The 19241-nt window shown below is 43.7% G+C and overlaps 1 protein-coding gene across 1 annotated transcript in view; it reads right to left on the bottom strand.

Moving 5' to 3' along the window:
- Positions 1-19241, bottom strand: part of angpt1 (angiopoietin 1) — a 50330-nt gene that overhangs the window by 12162 nt on the left and 18927 nt on the right. The window contains exons 2-7 of the mRNA XM_023812055.2: positions 14303-14458; positions 13726-13847; positions 11577-11809; positions 7858-7997; positions 6894-6995; positions 3600-3766 (exon numbers count right to left, since the gene is read on the bottom strand). Of these exons, the coding sequence (XP_023667823.2) occupies positions 3600-3766; positions 6894-6995; positions 7858-7997; positions 11577-11809; positions 13726-13847; positions 14303-14458 (920 nt within the window). The remainder of the gene's footprint in view (positions 1-3599; positions 3767-6893; positions 6996-7857; positions 7998-11576; positions 11810-13725; positions 13848-14302; positions 14459-19241) is intronic.

Below are 19241 nucleotides of genomic sequence, written 5' to 3'. Positions count from 1 at the left end.
AAGCACCTCCATGTCCATCTTTAATTCCTAGGCTGCCGTGACCCTTGTCTGATGACTCCATATCTGATCCGGGATGGGAGAAAAAAAATATGGACACAGCAGCTTTTCCAAAGTCTTGAGTTCTGGGAAATGTTGTATTTCATGTCTGAAATGTTACAACAGCACGTGCAGGCACACCATGCACATTAATGAGGAGTACAAATGGAGATCCTGTGATACTCAGTCCTTCTAGCACATTAAAGTCAACATTTTTGGCTGACTGCACCTGTCCTCAGAAACTGCAAGCTTAATTTTCTCAGAGAATGATTATGCTGAAATATTGCTTTTCCTTGTTTTCTTAAACTGTTCAGAAATAGCTTATTAAAACAATACTACTGTGAATGTTTAAAACATCACTACATTTTTTTTTTTATTGGAACCATATTGGACTCTTGCATCCAACACAGTTATATATGCAGATATATGCAGGCTATTCGTGTCATTCGTGAAAACAGCATTGATCATTTCAGTGCGAATTCAATTTCGCTAAACAGATTAGAGAATTTTAAGAACGAAACATTCTGTGTGTAAACACAATTTAAAAAACTGTTTCTCTGTCCCATAATGTAAATTGAGGTTTGCCATTTTCAGCTGTTTATGAGAAATGAAACATATAATCTTGGCAATTTTTGGGGGTGGAATATGCCTCAATTGTTACTTCTAATTTGGTACTTTTTAAAATTTGCTGTTAAGACTTAAAGCCTAACAGTTATATAAAACAGTACTGTAGGACATACACTGCAATTTAGCTGACTTACATATTTAGCTGGGATGTTATGGATGGGTATGCAGTCTAACCTTAATTTTATTATAATAGTTTTATAGTGTTTTGTGGCAAACGATTTGAAATGATACCTTCCCTTTTTGTAATCAAAGAATTTCACAAGGCTTATTACAGTATATGTGGCACATTGTTTTTTGTTGACCTGGTTGCCATTAAATGAAGGTCTTGTACACTGCTGGAGACCCAGATATGATCTCTGACTCATTTTATAAACTCTTTCATCGAGGAAGCCAATATATAATTACGGTGAGCTGGATCAGAGCCATTCAACGCGGATTTCACGAGGTTGTATCGGGACAGTCCGCATTGGGGTTGCGGGGTCAGGTCATAAATGTTCCCCGTTCCACTTCAGAGCTGTTCGTACAGTGAAAATTAAAGAGCTTGCTTAACAGCGTGTAGTCTGGAAAATAAAAAGATATTTCTTTTTTTGCGAGCATGGAAAGCAGGCACTTTATAAGAGGGGAAATAGCATGTAGCGTGGGAAGTATGAGGAAGACAAGGGTTAGTTGGCCAGGTGGCCCCTCGCACAGATACAGCAGAAGGTGCTCACAGATGGCAAAGATGTTTCCACTGATTCCACGTCTCTGCCAACCTAAGTCAATTTGGGAACACTTTTCTTAAACCACTCGTATAATGCATTATAGATATGTTCATAATGCATTATAATGCATTCATAAACACGAATATATTTATAAAAAGGCATAACACATTTTAGCCATGTTTATTATGCATTATGAATGCTCTATGAAGCTCTCGTCTGCAATGCACTGTAGATACCTTCAGAATGCAATAATACTTTATGAATGCATTATAATGCATTATGAAGGTATCTATAATGCATTATGATGACTGCTTTAAGTAAAGTGTTACTGAGATTTTTTGCAGACTCCTGTTTATCAGGCTAACACCATTCCCAGATCCCTCCCCAGCTAAGACTGAGCCCCAGGAGACACCAACCACTTAAATACTGTACAACGCTGCAATGACCCCACATTGCTTTAAGAGTTCATAACCCAGGGTTTCTTAAAGTACCTTTCCCAAGGAGTAATGTCGCAATTATGCTGCTTTTTTTTTAATGTACTTCATGACGAACCGCAAATAAAATAATAAAGCACAAAAATATAATAAGGTAAAAAAAAAGAATTACAGATACAAGGATACTGTATACTAAAAAAAAAGATATGGGGATTTATTTCACATATTACTTGGAGCAGTAACTACTATTTGTTGTAGACCAAGCCATTTCCCTATAAGTATAGATATTGCAGAAATCGAATGGTTTGCAATAAAGGGAACATTTCTTCATTGCAAAATACTCAAAATTTGATAAATGACAATTATTAGGCATTGTAGTCCTGCAAATGATCTCGAAATAATCATTTTCAGATTAAAGTGCGTGCCTCTAAGCGTGTGTGGTTTATAGCGTGCGTTTAATATTGCTGAACATTTTTTTTGCTACAGTAGAGAGGAGACTAATGAGAGGGTAAAAAGACAGGAATGTGTCTGCACGCTCCTGCACATGCATCACGACGGACAGAGGAAGGTGGATGTGGGGGGCTATTGCGGGGGGGGGGGCTGTCGCGGGTGGGGGTGTCACAGGTCGTGCTGGGATACACTGCCAAATCACAATCAGCAGACAGCGCTCTCTCTCCCCTGGTTGGCTTAGGTCTGAGACTGATGGTGTGTCTTGGTCTCCTCCCCTGTAAGGCACAGCCTGATTATCATACCGCGAGTACTTCAGAGAACAAATCTATTTATAGAGATGCTGATTAGATTCCAGGAGAGCAGTGAAGCGTTGTTCAGAAGCTCGCAGAACATCTTCGTGACTTCTAACAAGCTTATGCAATAACTTCTTTAGTGAAAATAATTAAGCTGGCTGGAGATGTCGCCGTGGTCCGACTGGGAATATCTGGGAATATGAGGTTTGATTGATAAGTCACCGCTCAGTCCCTTCCTGATAGTTCATTTTATTGCTGCCCTTGTCTCACATGACCTCATTCATTTTGCTGAACCCAAAAGCTGATGCCATTTTCCAAATCTAATCACAGCGGGAGGTTTTTACGGTGTAGTTCCTACGATTCACAACAGCGTCGCATATGAAATTAATTTATACATCCCACAGAAACACAAAGTGAGTTCAGGACGGGACTTAGCACTTGGAGACAGGAACCTAAGACCTGTGCTGTCATCTCACAATTCAGGAAGTCTCCTTAAATGACAAGTGACAAGCGGTTAAGCCCATAAAAATGTTGGTGGCACCAAAAATCCTGCCCTGATCCTCCCAGCTGGAGGGACCCCTGTGTTTTCAGCCTTGAAGTGCGAAGGGGTGTCGAAAAAAAAGCAAAATACAAAAAGAAAATACAACAAAGGGGCCTTAATCTGAAGCGAGGTGAACGGCAAAGATGGACTAAGTGAAGTGGTCAGGCACGCTGTCTGAAAAAAGTACCGATTTGTACCTTTGAGGGTACAATTACTTGTCACTGGGGTTGTGCCCTCAAGGGTCTGCCAATTGTACCCTAGACAGGTAAATATACCTTTTAGTCTACTCTAAGGTACAGAAATAAATGTTGAGGAACATTTTTGTACCACTGGGGGAACATTAATGTTGTTTGTACCCTTTCTTCTGACAGTGCAGTTTCCTCATAAATCTGTCAGTATCAGTCAAAATTTTGAATATACAGTACCATAATTATCTATTTTAAACTATATGCAGTTGATCTTTTAACAGGGGCGGAAGTCAGTCTGCTGTACTAAGGACTCTCCCTCCCCCCCATACCTGTAATTCAGCTTCTCGTTTTCCAGGCGGAAGCTATCGTACTGTGAGAAGGCCTGCCGCCCATCCCAGTCCATCAGCTCCACCCGCAGGCTGTACTGCCGCTGGTTGGTGAGGAGGAACACAAACTCGTTCCCCAGCCAGTGCTCTCCAGATACACTTCCGAAACCCTGCGTGAGGGAGAGAAAGGGCCCATCCTTTATTGGTGACATCATTTAGATCAGACAGACAGACACTTCATTGATCCTGAGGGACATTTCTGGATGACCAAGAGTTTGAGGACCAGATGAGCTGTGTTGACATGTTCTACACCAGTGTTTCTCAGCCTAATCCTTGGGCTCCCCCAGACAGTCCACATTTTTGCTCCCTCCCAGGTTCTAGCACACCAGAACTAAAGCATCAGGCAACCAAGAACTCCGAATACCTGGTTTAGGTTTGTTGGGAGCTGGGAGGGAGCAAAAATCTGGGGATCCCCGAGGACTGGGTTGGGAAAAACTGTACTAGACAGTATTACAGCATCGCCTCAGTAAAATGGCTCCTTACATTAATTGCACTCAAAAGTGACATAACTTAAATGCTTGTACACTGTAGTCATTTAATAACTGGTTTAGATCATAAAACCAATTCCAGGCATAAATGACTGTACCTGTAAAAATATGCAAACTGAAAGCAGATTCACACAAAACTGTGTTTTCATTTTTTATATATTTGGCTCTTTTCTGAGGCCTCTAAAAAAAAACTACACAGTCCAACTGAATGTCATGTTCATGCTCTTGCACCATTTGAGCAATTGCAGAGTTTATTTGTGATCAAAATCACTCCGGCAACTCTTGTGATGTTTGTTTTTGACAGCTGCAATGCACAGCTGGTAATATTAGAACAAATTCCGAAGTTACATAAAGGTTGGCTCCAATTTTTAATTAATGGCTTGACTCCAGCCCACTCTGGCGAATATGATGCCCACTTCTCTCTTTACACGAGTCCTTGAAAAAGGCCCAAATTAATATGATTTTTTTCCCTACAGTAACTGTTTATGCATTCTGCCCACTTCTTCTTGTTTTAGTTCCTTGGTTCCTTTTAGTTCTTTAGTTCATTTCTTCTCCTTTCCTTGTGGGTGACCTTCATGATGTTCATCACATTTGTTTCTGCACGGGATTGACTCACATGCAATCCAACAACAGGCCAGTTCTCGAGAACAAGACTGTCTTGGCTGTTTCCTGACCCTTGCATGTTTTCATGTTTTTGTGCTATTCAGTGTTCCCCTCCACGCATTAAGGGCCTGTTTGATCAACTCCTCCATGCTGAGTTCTTCTTTTGACGTTCTTTGAAAGAAGTTAGTCGTGAACTATGCTGTTCAAGCTTCATTTCACTTCCCTGTGTGTAGAAATGACATCCCAGGATGAATCCACAGCTCCTTCTCATCTGGTCTTCTAGATCAACCCATATGTGTAGAGCATATATCAGTAAGCATTGGCTGATCAACTGTCCTGATTTGCGAGGGTAAACAAGAGATTCACCAAACTTCCCACTCTGAGTGGTGTCATGTCTTTTCCACATGTCACAAGTAAACTGGTCTTCATTCATAACACCTCTCAGACACACTTCAGCATCACAGGCCTCTTTGCCTCTCTGATGATCAAGGGTCTCTTGGTAGATAGGGGTAGTCTAGTCTTACTGGAGCTTGGTTTGTTATCCCTCAAAGCTCTGGGTCCCTTGGAAAGTCACAGTTTAAAATCATTAAAATCTATTCACAGGAGTAACCTGTCCCTGGAATGAAATGCTCACACCATCAGATCATCATCATTACATTGATCCAGGGCCCTTTTGCATTGGGTAAGAGTCAATTGGGTAAGAGAGTCAACGCTCTTCGTATTCCATGTTCTCTAACTGGACTAACCACAGGATACAGTAAAGACTGGTGCTACTGTGCTTCGCCAGTCCTGCACTGCCAAACCTACAGGCCACTCAGAATTTTCCCAGGTCGTTCCGCTCAAATCCGGATCTGGGATAGCGGATTGATGAATGTGCACAGAACCGGTGCCATCTGGCATCCTTCTTCCATGGATATCTTCCTCCTCTTTGTTTCACACAGTGCCCCCGCTTTCAGTGGCACCCCCCACCACCCCCCGATTGTGCAGGGAAGCCCCTGGTGCACAGTGCTGGGCTCTCTGGAGTCATTGAGTCATGTTCCATTTGGCACATCTATCCCATTAAACTACAGGCCTGTCAGGGAAGCGATTTCCCAGTGGGAGCAGCAATCTCTGAGGCTGATGTCAGCTAAGATCGCTCAGATCTCTTCTTCTCATGTGGATGGCCAAAATAGCTGGCGTATTTTTACATCCATTCTTTATTTAACCTATTGCTCAGATTCCTCATTGGTTATTCATTAATGAAACAATGTAGTTAGCATGCTTCCAAATTGGCATTTTGGTTTGTGGTATGTGAGCGAATGCTCTGAACATCATTTCATTGGCGGTCGGTGTGGAGACCACATACCCCAACCTTGTTTTCACTCTTTAAAGGAAAGGTCTGTACTGTGGTTTGCACCCAAAATTGTGAGGATCTGGATCACAAATTTGATTCCCATGACCTGCAGTAATAAGTAATATTAGGTGCTTTCACATCGCCGGAAAGTTTTTCTGGAACCAGAACCTTTTTCCGGAACCAGGGATTTTTGTTGTGTTAATATTGCAATTGAGCAGATGGAATTATTTTTGTACCCCAATTACATTTAATGCATCAATTAATATTTTCTTTGCTTTCATCTCCATATTTCTGCATCTGAAAATTCGATCCCTGACCAATATATTTTTGTCTAATATTGCTGGTGCTGGCAGTGAAACCTGCCAGCGATTATTAGCACCATAAAGTTTAATCTGTGGAAACCGAAAGATTGAGCTGCTTCCCAGATTCAATAGGAATCATGATCGCGTTACGGACCATATAAGTAAAATATAAATAAATGGCTGTGTCCCAGTTTGATCATGATCGATACTCCCAATAACTAGCGAATAACTAACAAAATGACTTATTTATCCTCTGTTTTTTTGTGTAGCAGTGTAGTTTCATATGAAACTACATGTGAAGTTTAACGTTTTGCATCTCCCAGGCTTATTTACCATGAAGGTCCCAGTGCCTGTGGCATGGTGTAAAAGTGACACATGAAAGTGGCCTGGAGCTTCAAAAGTTCCTGGTCGAGACAGCCCAGGGGCTTGCTGACTGGAACCAGGTTCTGGAACTTCAGTATGAAAGCATCTACTGAGACTGAGGGAGGTGTTTTTACAGTCTGCTCCTCACCATCTTGTACTCCTTCCACATCTTCTGGAAGTCTAAACTGCCATCCTCCCTGTGCTGAATCACGGTCCAACCACCACCTGCAGCTTCCATGTTGCAGTAGACCTACAAAGGTGGACAGGGAGCAGACCTGAGACACAGACCTGATTGGAGAGAAAACCTCTAAACCCAGACCAAACCCAAACCTCAGGGATGGACTTCGTAGCTCAACCTAAATAGGTTTAGTCAACACTAATTTCGCAGGTATTTTAATTTGATCTAATAAACCATTTAGCTAATTAGCACCAGAAACGTAAAACTAAGCTGAAGCAGCATAAGCACCTGGAGACTACAGCCTCCTAAAACATTGCATGGTTGGGCAGGCTGGGCACCGCTTCATGTTGCATTCATCTGGTATGTGAAGTCCCCCCACTCCCAACTCCATATGCTGCAACTAGGGTTGGAAAGGACTGGAAAATTTCTGGAAACTTTCCAGAAACTTTCCATGGGAAGAAACTTTTCGATGGGAAAATTTTGGAGATATTGAACTATGGAACTCCACATGAGCTGCCTTATATGGCAAGGAAAGCAAACTGTATGAATAACACACCATAGAATATGACTTATAAGCACTGTGTTTTGATTCAGATGCTTATTTTATTATGCAGACATAATTACTCACAAGCACTTGGTTGCACAATGATATCACTATTAGTGCCATCAAGACAACATTTAAGTTCCCTGTTATAGGTTAACCTGCAATTATTCCCAATAATTTCTATATATTCCCGTTAATTCCTAGGAAAGTTTCCAACTTCCCAGAATTTTGCAACCCTAGCCGCAGTTGAGGACATATTCACATCCTACAGCCCACCAAATATTTACGTACAATGAAGGGATTGGCTCCCAAAAATGAGTTAAAGAACATTGAAGACTCACCCAGACCTGAAACATTTAACCAATAAATGGCTCAAAAGCTTCTGCCCACCTTTTTGGTCTCCAGGACGTTGACATTGACGTTAACGTAGAGCGTGTAGACCCCATTCTTAGTGAAGCCAGCTTGGAAGAGGTCAGCACAGTCGCGGAACTTCTTCTCCTCGTCGGTCTGCTTCGTGCTGTTCGGCACCGCTGCAGGACAGCGCGCAGATGTCACATGGTTACCTCCTGCAGCTTTGAACATTGCATTGCGAGCAAAGAAGCTTTCCAAAGAAAACACCACAGACGTGGGGAGCGCAGGAAACAAACGGGGACAAGGAGTTGAAATAAACCCGTTAACCAGAAACAGTGCAGCCTTGGGGACGAAAATGCTCAGCTGCATGTCATCAGATGCCAAACATGTCATTACGCCTCTATGACCGGTCGATCCACCCGGCAAGCTTTAATTCTCCGATGACGAGATGCCACTCTATCACAATGACTGACAGGTGTGCTGAATGTGTGTACAACTCTGCCCACTTCAGAAATCATGCTTTTGTGTTTTACTGAATATTCCACCATCTTTTCCATCATTTTTCTTTTTTTTTCCACACCGTAGGGACTAATATAATGAGAACGTATCATCCGAAGGTTGTCTAGTAGAAGGGAGTTATGTATAAATGCCGAAAGGATTACACACACTACATGAAACACAATGGCAATTAGAGGCAATGTCTCTATCCACCCCAGCAATCCAAATAAGAGGCGCTAAAAGACAGCCGTCAGCGCCACAGAACAGGCATTTTCCGGCTCTATCTTTGAGCTACACCTGTTCCATTATACCTTTTGAAAGCCAGAAATAACTTGAAAGATGTTACTTATTACTGTGCTGGCATTCTATGTTTTATTATGGCTCAGTAAACATATTTTTTTACGGATTGTCTGATCTCATACTGGAAGCTTGAGAAGACTTGGCGTCTGCACTTATATGAATAAATATATCTGAAGACTTGAAATATGCTTTATGTTTTATGTTATATAAATTAACCAACGCAATCTGTTTGTGTGTGCCTACAATATCTGCACGTGTGTGTGTGCGTAGATTTTATTAATGCGATATATCGACTGAGAAAATATTTTTGACTTCAATGCTGCAGCCTTCGTAGTGAGTTGAACAAAGAGCATTAGAAGCCTTAATTGACTCTACGATCTATCACCATCCATGTAGAAAGGGCACGACTTTGACAGCATTATCGAAGTGTCAGCTGGATATCTGTTTACATCTGCAGATAATTATGGCCACAATATTTTGAAACCAAGCAAGGGGCTGAGGACAAAACACTACAAGCTATAAATTTTGAGTTCCTGTTATAACAAGTGGTTTATATTTACCCTTCAAGTTTAGGTCGTATCGGACTAAATTCCTTCCGATTTTTTACGAGCCGCTCGTCTCAGCTTTCACCCTCATTGTTATTTCTGCAGTGATTGTTGATGCGTAGGAGATGTAACTGAAAAAGCAAAATATGTCAGCGTTCCTCAGACGTGGCTTTGATCGCTTATCCTGGGGCGGGACGCCTCAGATGGACGAGCCCTCAGTTGGAAGGATCGTTTTGACCTTTTTAACGTGGTATTGAGTGTCACCGACAAGGATCTCACGCTGAGAGGGGTTGATGGCCCACAACCTCGCGCCGTAGGGACTAACACAACAAGGTAGCTCTGTCAAGCCGCAATTTGCCGCAAGCTGTGAATCTACAGGGTACGTTTGACGGCCTAATGATATCTATGTCAGACAAACGTCCCGCACTATAATTCAGAGTCAGCTTGCTGAGATGTGCTACAAGTTCACCAGCTGCGATCAACGCTGGGATGGCCGCCATAAGATAGCAGCCTAGAACAACAGATGATTCGGCACATAAAACACTTATGTCGTAATATCTATGGGCTGCAAACACTCTGTCTACCAGCGGGGATTTGTGCCTGAAGCTGGATTCTGTATAAATGAAATGTGCTGCACACTGCGCTAAAGATTGTCTCTTCAGAATCACAGAAGAGCATTTCCCCAATGTTCCCCAGGGAAATCCATGCCGTGATCCAAAGAATTCAGCACCACTGTTGATAGTGTTACAGATGGCCTCCCACCCTAATGCATAGATGGTACGGCCCTTGTAGGAGGAGCCCTTGTAGGAGGAGCCCCTGCAGTACAGTTCCTATGTTGTTGGGGTCAAATATGACTGTTTTTCCCTTATAGGATGGAGTCACAAATCTCTCTAGATATCTGTCTGACACATCATCATACTGAAACAGAAACAAGAAAACTCCTATTTGGACACAAGAGATTCTGATTCTGTTACCAGATGCCCCACAGGAAAAGCAAACCCTACAAAGTTCAACTTTCACCCTCCAAGTCTTGGAAATGCTTCTGAATCACCCTAAACCTGACACCTCTGTATGACTGACAGCAGGCTCTATCAGCTTCTGTCATTTGAATGTTTGCCACTGAGCTTTCGGACAGGCAAGCTGGCCTGTGTCTGACACAGCTATGGATCCGGGAGCCTTTCAGTCTGACAGAGCTCTGGGTACAGTACTATTTCAGTTTGACACAGCTATGGGTACAGTACTATTTCAGTTTGACACAGCTATGGGTACGATAATATTTCAGTTTGACACAGCTATGGGTACGATAATATTTCAGTTTGACACAGCTATGGGTACGGTAATATTTCAGTCTGATGCAGCTATGGATACAGTAGTATTTCTAACAAAAAATCTACTGGTGATTAATGCAGATCTTCATGGCTGTGCAAAATCCTATTTCGGATGCTAGGCAACGTTTCTACTAAGGTTATTGTTCAAACTCTTCAGCGAAAGCTGAGCTAATGACTAGCAGTCACTGTGATCCCAGAGGACTGTCCTTACACAGTTCTGTAAATCACAACCAGAAGTGGATTAGAAGCTTTCTAGAGCAGTAATATAATATCTAATTAAATATATTAGTTCTTTAAATCCCATAATTTCATGCAGCATATTAGTAAGACTGGCAGGTTCAGCCTATCTTGATGAAATTGCTCACTGAATTGTGTCCTGGATTTAAATTGTGCAAACTGATGGAATAGCCAGGAAACATGCTTATTAATGATAAGTGTACAGAAGTGTGGCAGGACCACTGTTTATCTAACACTAGGCATGTGTTTATTGCTGAGACTTGACACATGACTCTTCTTTAACGGCCCGCTTCCTATCTTGCACCGGACAAGTTGGAAGCCATGGGAAGACCTTCTGTGTGGGGGGTGCGGGGGTGTCCCAGCAGGAGGTACTGAGACAGAGCAGCAGGACTGGGGGGTGAAGTTTGTTCAGGCTGGTCTCCCACTCAGGCACTTCCAGGCCCCGTGTTCAGATGAAATTTACTGTGACCCAGAGCGTCGGGCGATGTCGCCGGGGGTGGGGGGGGGGGGCTAAGGCAGGGCTTGGGTTTGCACACTGTCTGGCCCCCACTGTTTTGCCCCCTTTTTGTTGGTGGTTCCCAATCCCTCATTATCACTCAAGAGGAAGTGCATTCTATAGTCTATTAAACTGCCTATTTGTCATGTTACTTGGGACTCTACGGCCGCACTGTTGTGGTGTAATGAAGCATTAATATAAACAGCTTCTTGTGGCCGGAGATTATTTCTGGGGCTGAGATGCATCATGAGCCCAGGACCCAGTGCGGGAAAGACGACATGCTGTTGGGGGACGAGCTTCCCACGGCTCCCCAGCCGGGGTGCGCCCCACGGCGGCAGCCGGGTCCCTCCATACCTCCATCCTTGCTGCAGAGGTTGAGCAGCCCCTGCACAGTGTCCGTCAGCTCCTGCTGCTGCCGCTGCAGGGCCGTGTTGTTGCCGGTGGCCTGGCCCAGCTGGCTCTCTAGCTCCTGTATCACGTGGCTCTGCTTGGCCACCAGTTCCTGCAAGCTGACCTTCTCCTCACGCAGGGACTCCAGCTCCTCGCTGTGCCTGGCCTCCATCTCCTGGATCTTCTGCTCCAGGAACCTGGTGACATGGTTACAGTCGAAAGTCATCCGCCCCGCTTGATTCATTCCCTCCATTTTCTCATAAAATATCCAGCTCTGAAGTTCCATGTTCAAATTCTACATCGTTACAGAAGAATTCAGATTATATATTTCATAGCCTCACAAGTCCTGTACTTTGCGGTTTTCAGCTATAAATCCATTTGATCACAAATACTCGCATTGGGGCAGATATTTTTTGAATGTCAGTATTTTCTACATTGAAATATACAAAATTTATAGATTTTCTCATCTGAATATACTTTCCAAATTTCAGTTACGTAAGATAAACATTCCCTACCGCTTATGAACAAAAAATATACAAATGTAATTAAGTAATTGTACATTGTAAGCATTTAAGCAGCAATCATTCAGGCCTTAAATTATATCAAGGAATGCAAGAAAATTATAGATACTTCTACAACAAATTCATCATTGGATTATGTGTGATCAATTCAGATTTCAAAAGCATTTCCTGTTGAGAATGAACACTACACATCTGAAACACAGTATTCTACACAATAATGACCCCATATGACAAAGGAAAATGAGGTGTCCTTGTCATGCCTGTCCAGATAGTACCATAACAAAAATATATATCAGAGGTGTCCTTGTCATGCCTGTCCAGGTAGTACCATAACAAAAATATATATCAGAGGTGTCCTTGTCATGCCTGTCCAGGTAGTACCATAACAAAAATATATATCAGAGGTGTCCTTGTCATGCCTGTCCAGGTAGTACCATAACAAAAATATATATCAGAGGTGTCCTTGTTGTGTCTGTCAAGATAGGACCATGCTTTGTTGAAGACCAAGAAGCTATGTGCTGTCCGGCACCTACATGTGAATAACAGGCTACATTCCACATAGGCATTAAAGTCACATTTTAGATTTCAAATTATATATGTCACATTGAAAACGCTACAACAGTGCAAAACACAATAATCTCCACAAACCTTGCAGTTTCATGCATATGAATTTGCTTACATTGGAATAAATTGGTTTTAACCATTGTTGAAACTACCCTTAACTAAAACCTTGTCTGCTTTTTTCCGGTTATACTTAAGGCATTGAATGAAAATCAGATGTCTGAGATGATGAGCTGAGTGTGGACCTGCTGTATGGAGGAGCCCCTGGCTCAGCTGAGGGGCCCCATCAGCAGCCACACAGAGGAGCCCCTGGCTCAGCAGAGGGGCCCCATCAGAAGCCACACGGTGGAGCCCCTGGCCCAGCTGAGGGACCCCATCAGCAGCCACACAGAGGAGTCCCTGGCCCAGCAGAGGGGCCCCATAAGCAGCCACACAGAGGAGCCCCTGGCCCAGCAGAGGGGCCCCATCAGCAGTCACACGGAGGAGCCCCTGACCCAGCAGAGGGGCCCCATCAGCAGCCACACGGAGGAGCCCCTGGCCCAGCAGAGGGGCCCCATCAGCAGCCACACAGAGGAGCCCCTGACCCAGCAGAGGGGCCCCATCAGCAGCCACACAGAGGAGCCCCAGGCCCAGCTGAGGGGCCCCATCAGCAGCCACACGGAGGAGCCCCTGGCCCAGCAGAGGGGCCCCATCAGCAGCCACACAGAGGAGCCCCTGACCCAGCAGAGGGGCCCCATCAGCAGCCACACAGAGGAGCCCCAGGCCCAGCTGAGGGGCCCCATCAGCAGCCACACGGAGGAGCCCCTGGTCCAGCAGAGGGGCCCCATCAGCAGCCACACGGAGGAGCCCCTGGCCCAGCAGAGGGGCCCCATCAGCAGCCACACGGAGGAGCCCCTGGCCCAGCAGAGGGGCCCCATCAGCAGCCACACGATGGAGCCCCTGGCCCAGCAGAGGGGCCCCATCAGCAACCACACAGAGGAGCCCCTGGCCCTGCAGAGGGGCACCATTAGTCCCCACATGAGGCCCATTACCTGTTCTTGTCGTGCAGCTTCCCAATTTCGTTGGTCTGGATGAGCAGCTGCTTCTCAAGCTTGTTGGTGGACAGTGAGTTCTCCAGCAGCTGGATCTCGAGCCGTGAAGTTTGATTTAGGACCTGCAGCCAGTTTTGTGCATAAAAGACGTGAGATCATAGTTATGAGGCAGGATTTTTCTACACACACCGTGACATTTAAAACCATTCCTTTCCGCACTAGTGCACAAGATCAGACACCAACAGACACATACACATACAGAAATGCCAGGGCGCACACGCACACACACATATTCATTATTATTCATGTATTCATATCTTTGTGGGGACCATCCATTCAATTCTATGGGCATAGCCCTAATCCCATCTCGACACATAGACAGACACACATATACAGACAGAGACACACATATACAGACAGAGAGACACATACAGACAGACAGACAGAGACACACATATAGTTGGGGGAAGAAGAGATATTTCTCTTGGATAGCTCCCCACAGCCCTTTATTCTGAGGTGTCTGAAAGAGGAATAGTTGAGTGAGCGATGCGGGGGGGGGGGTGGGGGGGGGGGGTACCTGCGTCTCCACATCCGTGAGCTTCCGCGTCTGCTCAGCGGTCTGGGACAGCAGGCTGGTGCCCATTTCCAGCATGGCGGCGGTGTGGTTGTGCACGGCGCTCTGCCGCAGCTGCACCATCTCCGACCTCATGCTCTCCTTGATGTAGTTCTCCAGCTGCCCCCGGGGAACACAAAGGCAGAGGCGTGAGGGCAGAGCTCGCCCCGAGACGGGGCCGCAGACTGGGGGAACGGAAACTAAATTCCTCTCCTTCGTAAAGTTTCAGTAAAATGTTCATGTCGCGGGAAAGCTCTCTGAGTACAGGCAGGGAGTCGGAGGATGTCCAGAAACAGATGTGGGCAATTTGTGAAGGAAGCAAAGGAGGGAAATAGTCGAGCACACAGTGAAAGTTTATCGTAAATGAGCCCCTTTCATCTTTATCTCCTGCCTGAGTGTTCGACAAAAAAGACAAAGACTTACACACGCAAAAAGCATTAACATGGGATAAGCATTTCTAACTCTGCATATCCTACCGTATTGCGTTTTATGAATTTGTGACCGCAGTTACTCTAAGGCTAAGCAGACATTTGTGCTAAAAACGTTGTAGCTTTAAGAGGCTAAAGTTTCTTGACTATCATGTTAGTGTAATCTGCAAAGCCTTGAAACACTGACGGCTTTGTCAGCTAACTCCGTGAGTCAGGCTGCATAGGACATCGAGACAATTCCCAGAATAACAGACTGATAAATAATGCCACCCTCCATCCTGCTTCTGTTCCTGGCAGTATCGAGGAGAGGACAGCACACCATAAGAAACCAGTACCAATTTGTACCTTTGCTTGTTATTGGGGCTGTACCCTCAAGGGTCTACCAGTTATACTCTAGCTGTAGGTAACTGTACCTTTTAATGGGGTACAACAATGTTGTTTGTACCTTGTTTGTACCTCAGAGTTAATTTCTGTAACTTAAAAATTACAATTACCTACAGCTAGGGTTTTTCTGACAGCACACATAACGAATGGGTAAAACACATGTTCATAAGCACATTTGACATGTTATTAAACTGCACAATGAGATAATGCACAGATTAAAATCTCTTACCTCTTGCAACCCTAAAATTTTTTTAAAAAAATGATGTATTAAAACTGTTCTTCACATTAAAGGGTTAGCTTTTCTCTGATGCAATGACTACAGAGAGAAAGACTCACTAATGGTATGAAGTCAACTCTGAATATGTACAAACGACCGCTCTTTCAGTGTTTAAAATCTAATACCAACATTATCTCGTTAACTGCAGGACCATTGAAGTTAAACCGCTATAAGTTACACATGCTACCTGTATGTCAAACAGGCATTATGTAATCAGTCAGAAATTCTACAAAAGCCCTCTTTATCATTCAGGTACACTGATATAGATGTAAAGAAACCACAATCTTAAAAACTAAAAGGTGCTTTTATCTGAAGCAAACACTGCAGTTGTTTACATAGCATACAGACAAGCTGGAGTTCAGTCAGTGTTTGTCCGCGTCCTGTTTCCGTTTTTTTTTTCACAGTACAGCACAGGCAGGGGACAGGTGTGACTGACCACTTGACAGGGAGTAGGGGCTGTGTTCAGGGAAAGGTCAGTGACAGTGAAAATAACAGAGGAAGCGTTTGTTTGCAGAGCTCAGCATCTCTGCATTGTATACGATGAATCACACTGTACGGCATAACAGCACAGTCAATACAATCCTGTCTGTTTCTGCTTTACTAATTATTCCTTAAAGAAAACACTTTACTAAACGTGAAAATGGATCAGCCCCCTGTATGGGAATAAAACAAAGTTACTATGCAACAAATATCTCACTACATTTCTGGGGTTTATGCATCCTCTAGGGATCAGAACTAAATGACGATATCCACAAAACAAAACCAAAATACTTGTATTATAAATTACATTGCCCTTTTCCAGATTCACTTATCCAAAACAAATCTGATGTTAAAACAGAAAACACAATGTTCATGGGAGTTTTACTTACACAAAAATGTTCTGAGGGAACAAAAAATGATTGGTTCAGAGAAGTGACCAATCAGATTGAATAGAAGGTGGGTCTAAGCAACTAGAGGAGGCCGGATCAAGACATCTGAATGGCTGGTCCTGCCTCTTCTAGTTGCTTGTTCTTGCCTCCTCTACTATCTGATTGGTTTTCTCTCTGAACCAATCATTTTTCATTCTGCCCTCAGAGCATTATTGTGTAAGTAAAACTCCCACAAGCAAACACAATACAAAATTGCTAGGTTGACTCTAAATTACTCCTAAACAGCCCCTTCCCATGAAGACATGGGCTGAATAGAAGAGACATGAGCTGTCCACCAACACAAAAGTACATGGTGTGTATGTTAAGAGGAAACCACAGCGCTTGCTGACCTCATTATGCAAGGTGGGTGGACTGGAGAACAAGCAGATAGTGTGCTGATCAAAGGCAAGCCCTTGTAACCGGAATGGAGGTCCTTTATTTGTGTAAAGTTTAGACTGAACTGGGTAAAGCATGCAGGAGGCAGGGCACGACACAAAAAGTAAGCTGTGGAAATCGCAGTGCCTTGTTTACAGCACTACAGACAGACGTTGCCACATGGCATCATCTCCACAGTTAGCTATGTTTGTTCGGGTCTTCTTCGTATGAATGACCATCGTTAGTATTCTTCTGTTTTTGCACTAGTTTCGTAATGGAATTCACCAGATTGCTGGTGGTGAATTCTCCGTAATTCTCCCTGCTCCAAATACACATGGGCTTCAGTCGGAAAGCACCTGGACTTTGTACTCAGGAGCTAGGAGGGTAAAGTGTGTTTAATGTCCAATATGACTGATGTGGATCTTTGCTTTCACACCTACAATCCCTCTGGGTAATGTCTGGAATTGTTCAGGGTGGCAGTGCATGTTTGAAAGGGACCTGACACAGACAATCTTCGCTTGTATGCCAGCCTCACATCACCAAGCACAATGCCAAGCGTCGGATCTAGCGGTGTAAAGCGCGCCGCAACTGGACCCTGGAGCAGCGGAAACGTGTTCTGTGGAGTGGCGACTCACGCTTCTATATCTGGCAGTCTGATGGGCGAGTCTGAGTTCAGCATATGCCAGAAGAACGTTATCTGTCTGACTGCATTGTGTCGACTGTAAAGTTTGGTAGGAGAGAGAGAATAGTACGGGGTTGTTTTTCAGGTTTGGGTTTGGCCCCTTAGTTTCAGTGAAGGGAACTCTTAATGCTTCAGCTTACCAAGACATGTTAGACAATTATATGCTTCCAACTATGTGGGAACAGTTTGGGGAAGGCCCGTTACTGTTCCAGCAGGACTGTGCACCAGAACACAAAGCAAGGTCCATAAAGACATGGTTGGGTGAGTTTGGTGTGGAAGAACTTGACTGGCCCACACAGAGTCCTGACCTTGATTCCATCAAACACCTTAGAAATGAACTAGAATGGAGATTGTGAGCCAGGCCTTCACGTCCAACATTAGTGCCTGACCTCGAAAATGTTCTTCTGGATGAATGGCCAAAAATTGCTACAGACACACTCCAAAATCTTGTGGAAAGCCTTCCCAGAAGAGCGGCAGCTGTTACAGCTGCAAAGGGGGAACCAACTCCATATTGATGCCTATGGATTTAGAACGTGACGTCATAAAAGTTCCTGTAGGTGTAATGGTCAGGTGTCCCAATACTTTTGTTCACAATTTCTTCTTGAGAAATAACTGAGTAACTAATTTATTTGTATCTCCTCTCAAAGTATGTCAAAGTGTGATCCTTTGGATAATGTCCAAACCTGATTCTGCAGACAATGTCTGGAGTTTTTGTGTGAAAATGGTTTTAGACAATCGAATAAAAGCAAAGGCCAGGCCTTGGGGTTTCATTACACCAAGAACAGCTTTATTTTTCACTCACTGGGGGGTTTGAGTGCTGCTCTGAAAAGGAACAGTCTAATGAAGTGAGTCGGTAACCAGTCCCAAGCTGTAAAATTCTGTCACACGAAGCCAAACCCATCACTGGATACAATAAGAAAACATGCAAACGTGGAGCTCTAGCCCCAAAAATAATTCACCAGTGAGGCCAAAAATGATAAGAGCATTAAATGGTTTGAAACTGTACTCATGTGGAAAAGTAGAGTTTTCAGGGTAATTGCTATCACATTTTTCATCAAAGGATTAAAAAACAGAGCATGAAAATGAGATCAAAGGAGAGAGGCTATCCATTATGGAAATAAATTGGCGTGATTAAATTTAAATGAATGGAATAAGGAAATGAGTTACCATCTACTGCGTGGATGAGCGACCTTCCAAACAAATTAGCAGAGGGCTACTCTCCGCTGTCGCTCTCTATGATCCAGCCTGACAGATGTTTGAATCTTTTGGGTGTCATAAAGGGAAAGAACCAAGGAGAATCAAGAACAGAAAAACATGCACTGCAACGTAGGAATACATTTTGGGAAGCAGTAAAACCATTCTGCGTGGGCGTTCAGTTATTCGAAAACCCCAAAGCGGGCCACTCTGCCTGCTACAGGCTGTGCCTGAGACACTCAGAACTTTTAAATAACAATGTAAAATCTTTCATTGCCAGAAACCAGGAAGTAATATAGCATCACGTTGCCTGAATGGGTGCATGAAGGTCATAACAGAGTGATGGGTTACGTCCAATAATCGGAGAGATCATTTTTAAAAAGATCTGCTTGTGCTTATACTTTTAAGACATGTATGATGTTTTATTCAATACAAAAATTGATTTGTCTACAATAAAGTATTTACTCTAGAGGTACAGTGCACGAAAAGCATAAAATTATTAAAACATTAAAGAAAAAAACGTCCTGCATTTTATTTATTGGGTGCCTCTGTTTTGATTAGATTCGTTAGACACAAGGTACACCGGTTTTAAGAAGGAAGGCTACTTGAAAGAAAGGCACAAACTCTTCTACAGTATGGTTTCGCTCGCAGCATA

This window comes from Paramormyrops kingsleyae, chromosome 23 (assembly GCF_048594095.1).
Source record: "Paramormyrops kingsleyae isolate MSU_618 chromosome 23, PKINGS_0.4, whole genome shotgun sequence".
NCBI lineage: Eukaryota > Metazoa > Chordata > Actinopteri > Osteoglossiformes > Mormyridae > Paramormyrops > Paramormyrops kingsleyae.
This window is presented reverse-complemented; position numbering and strand designations above follow the sequence as displayed.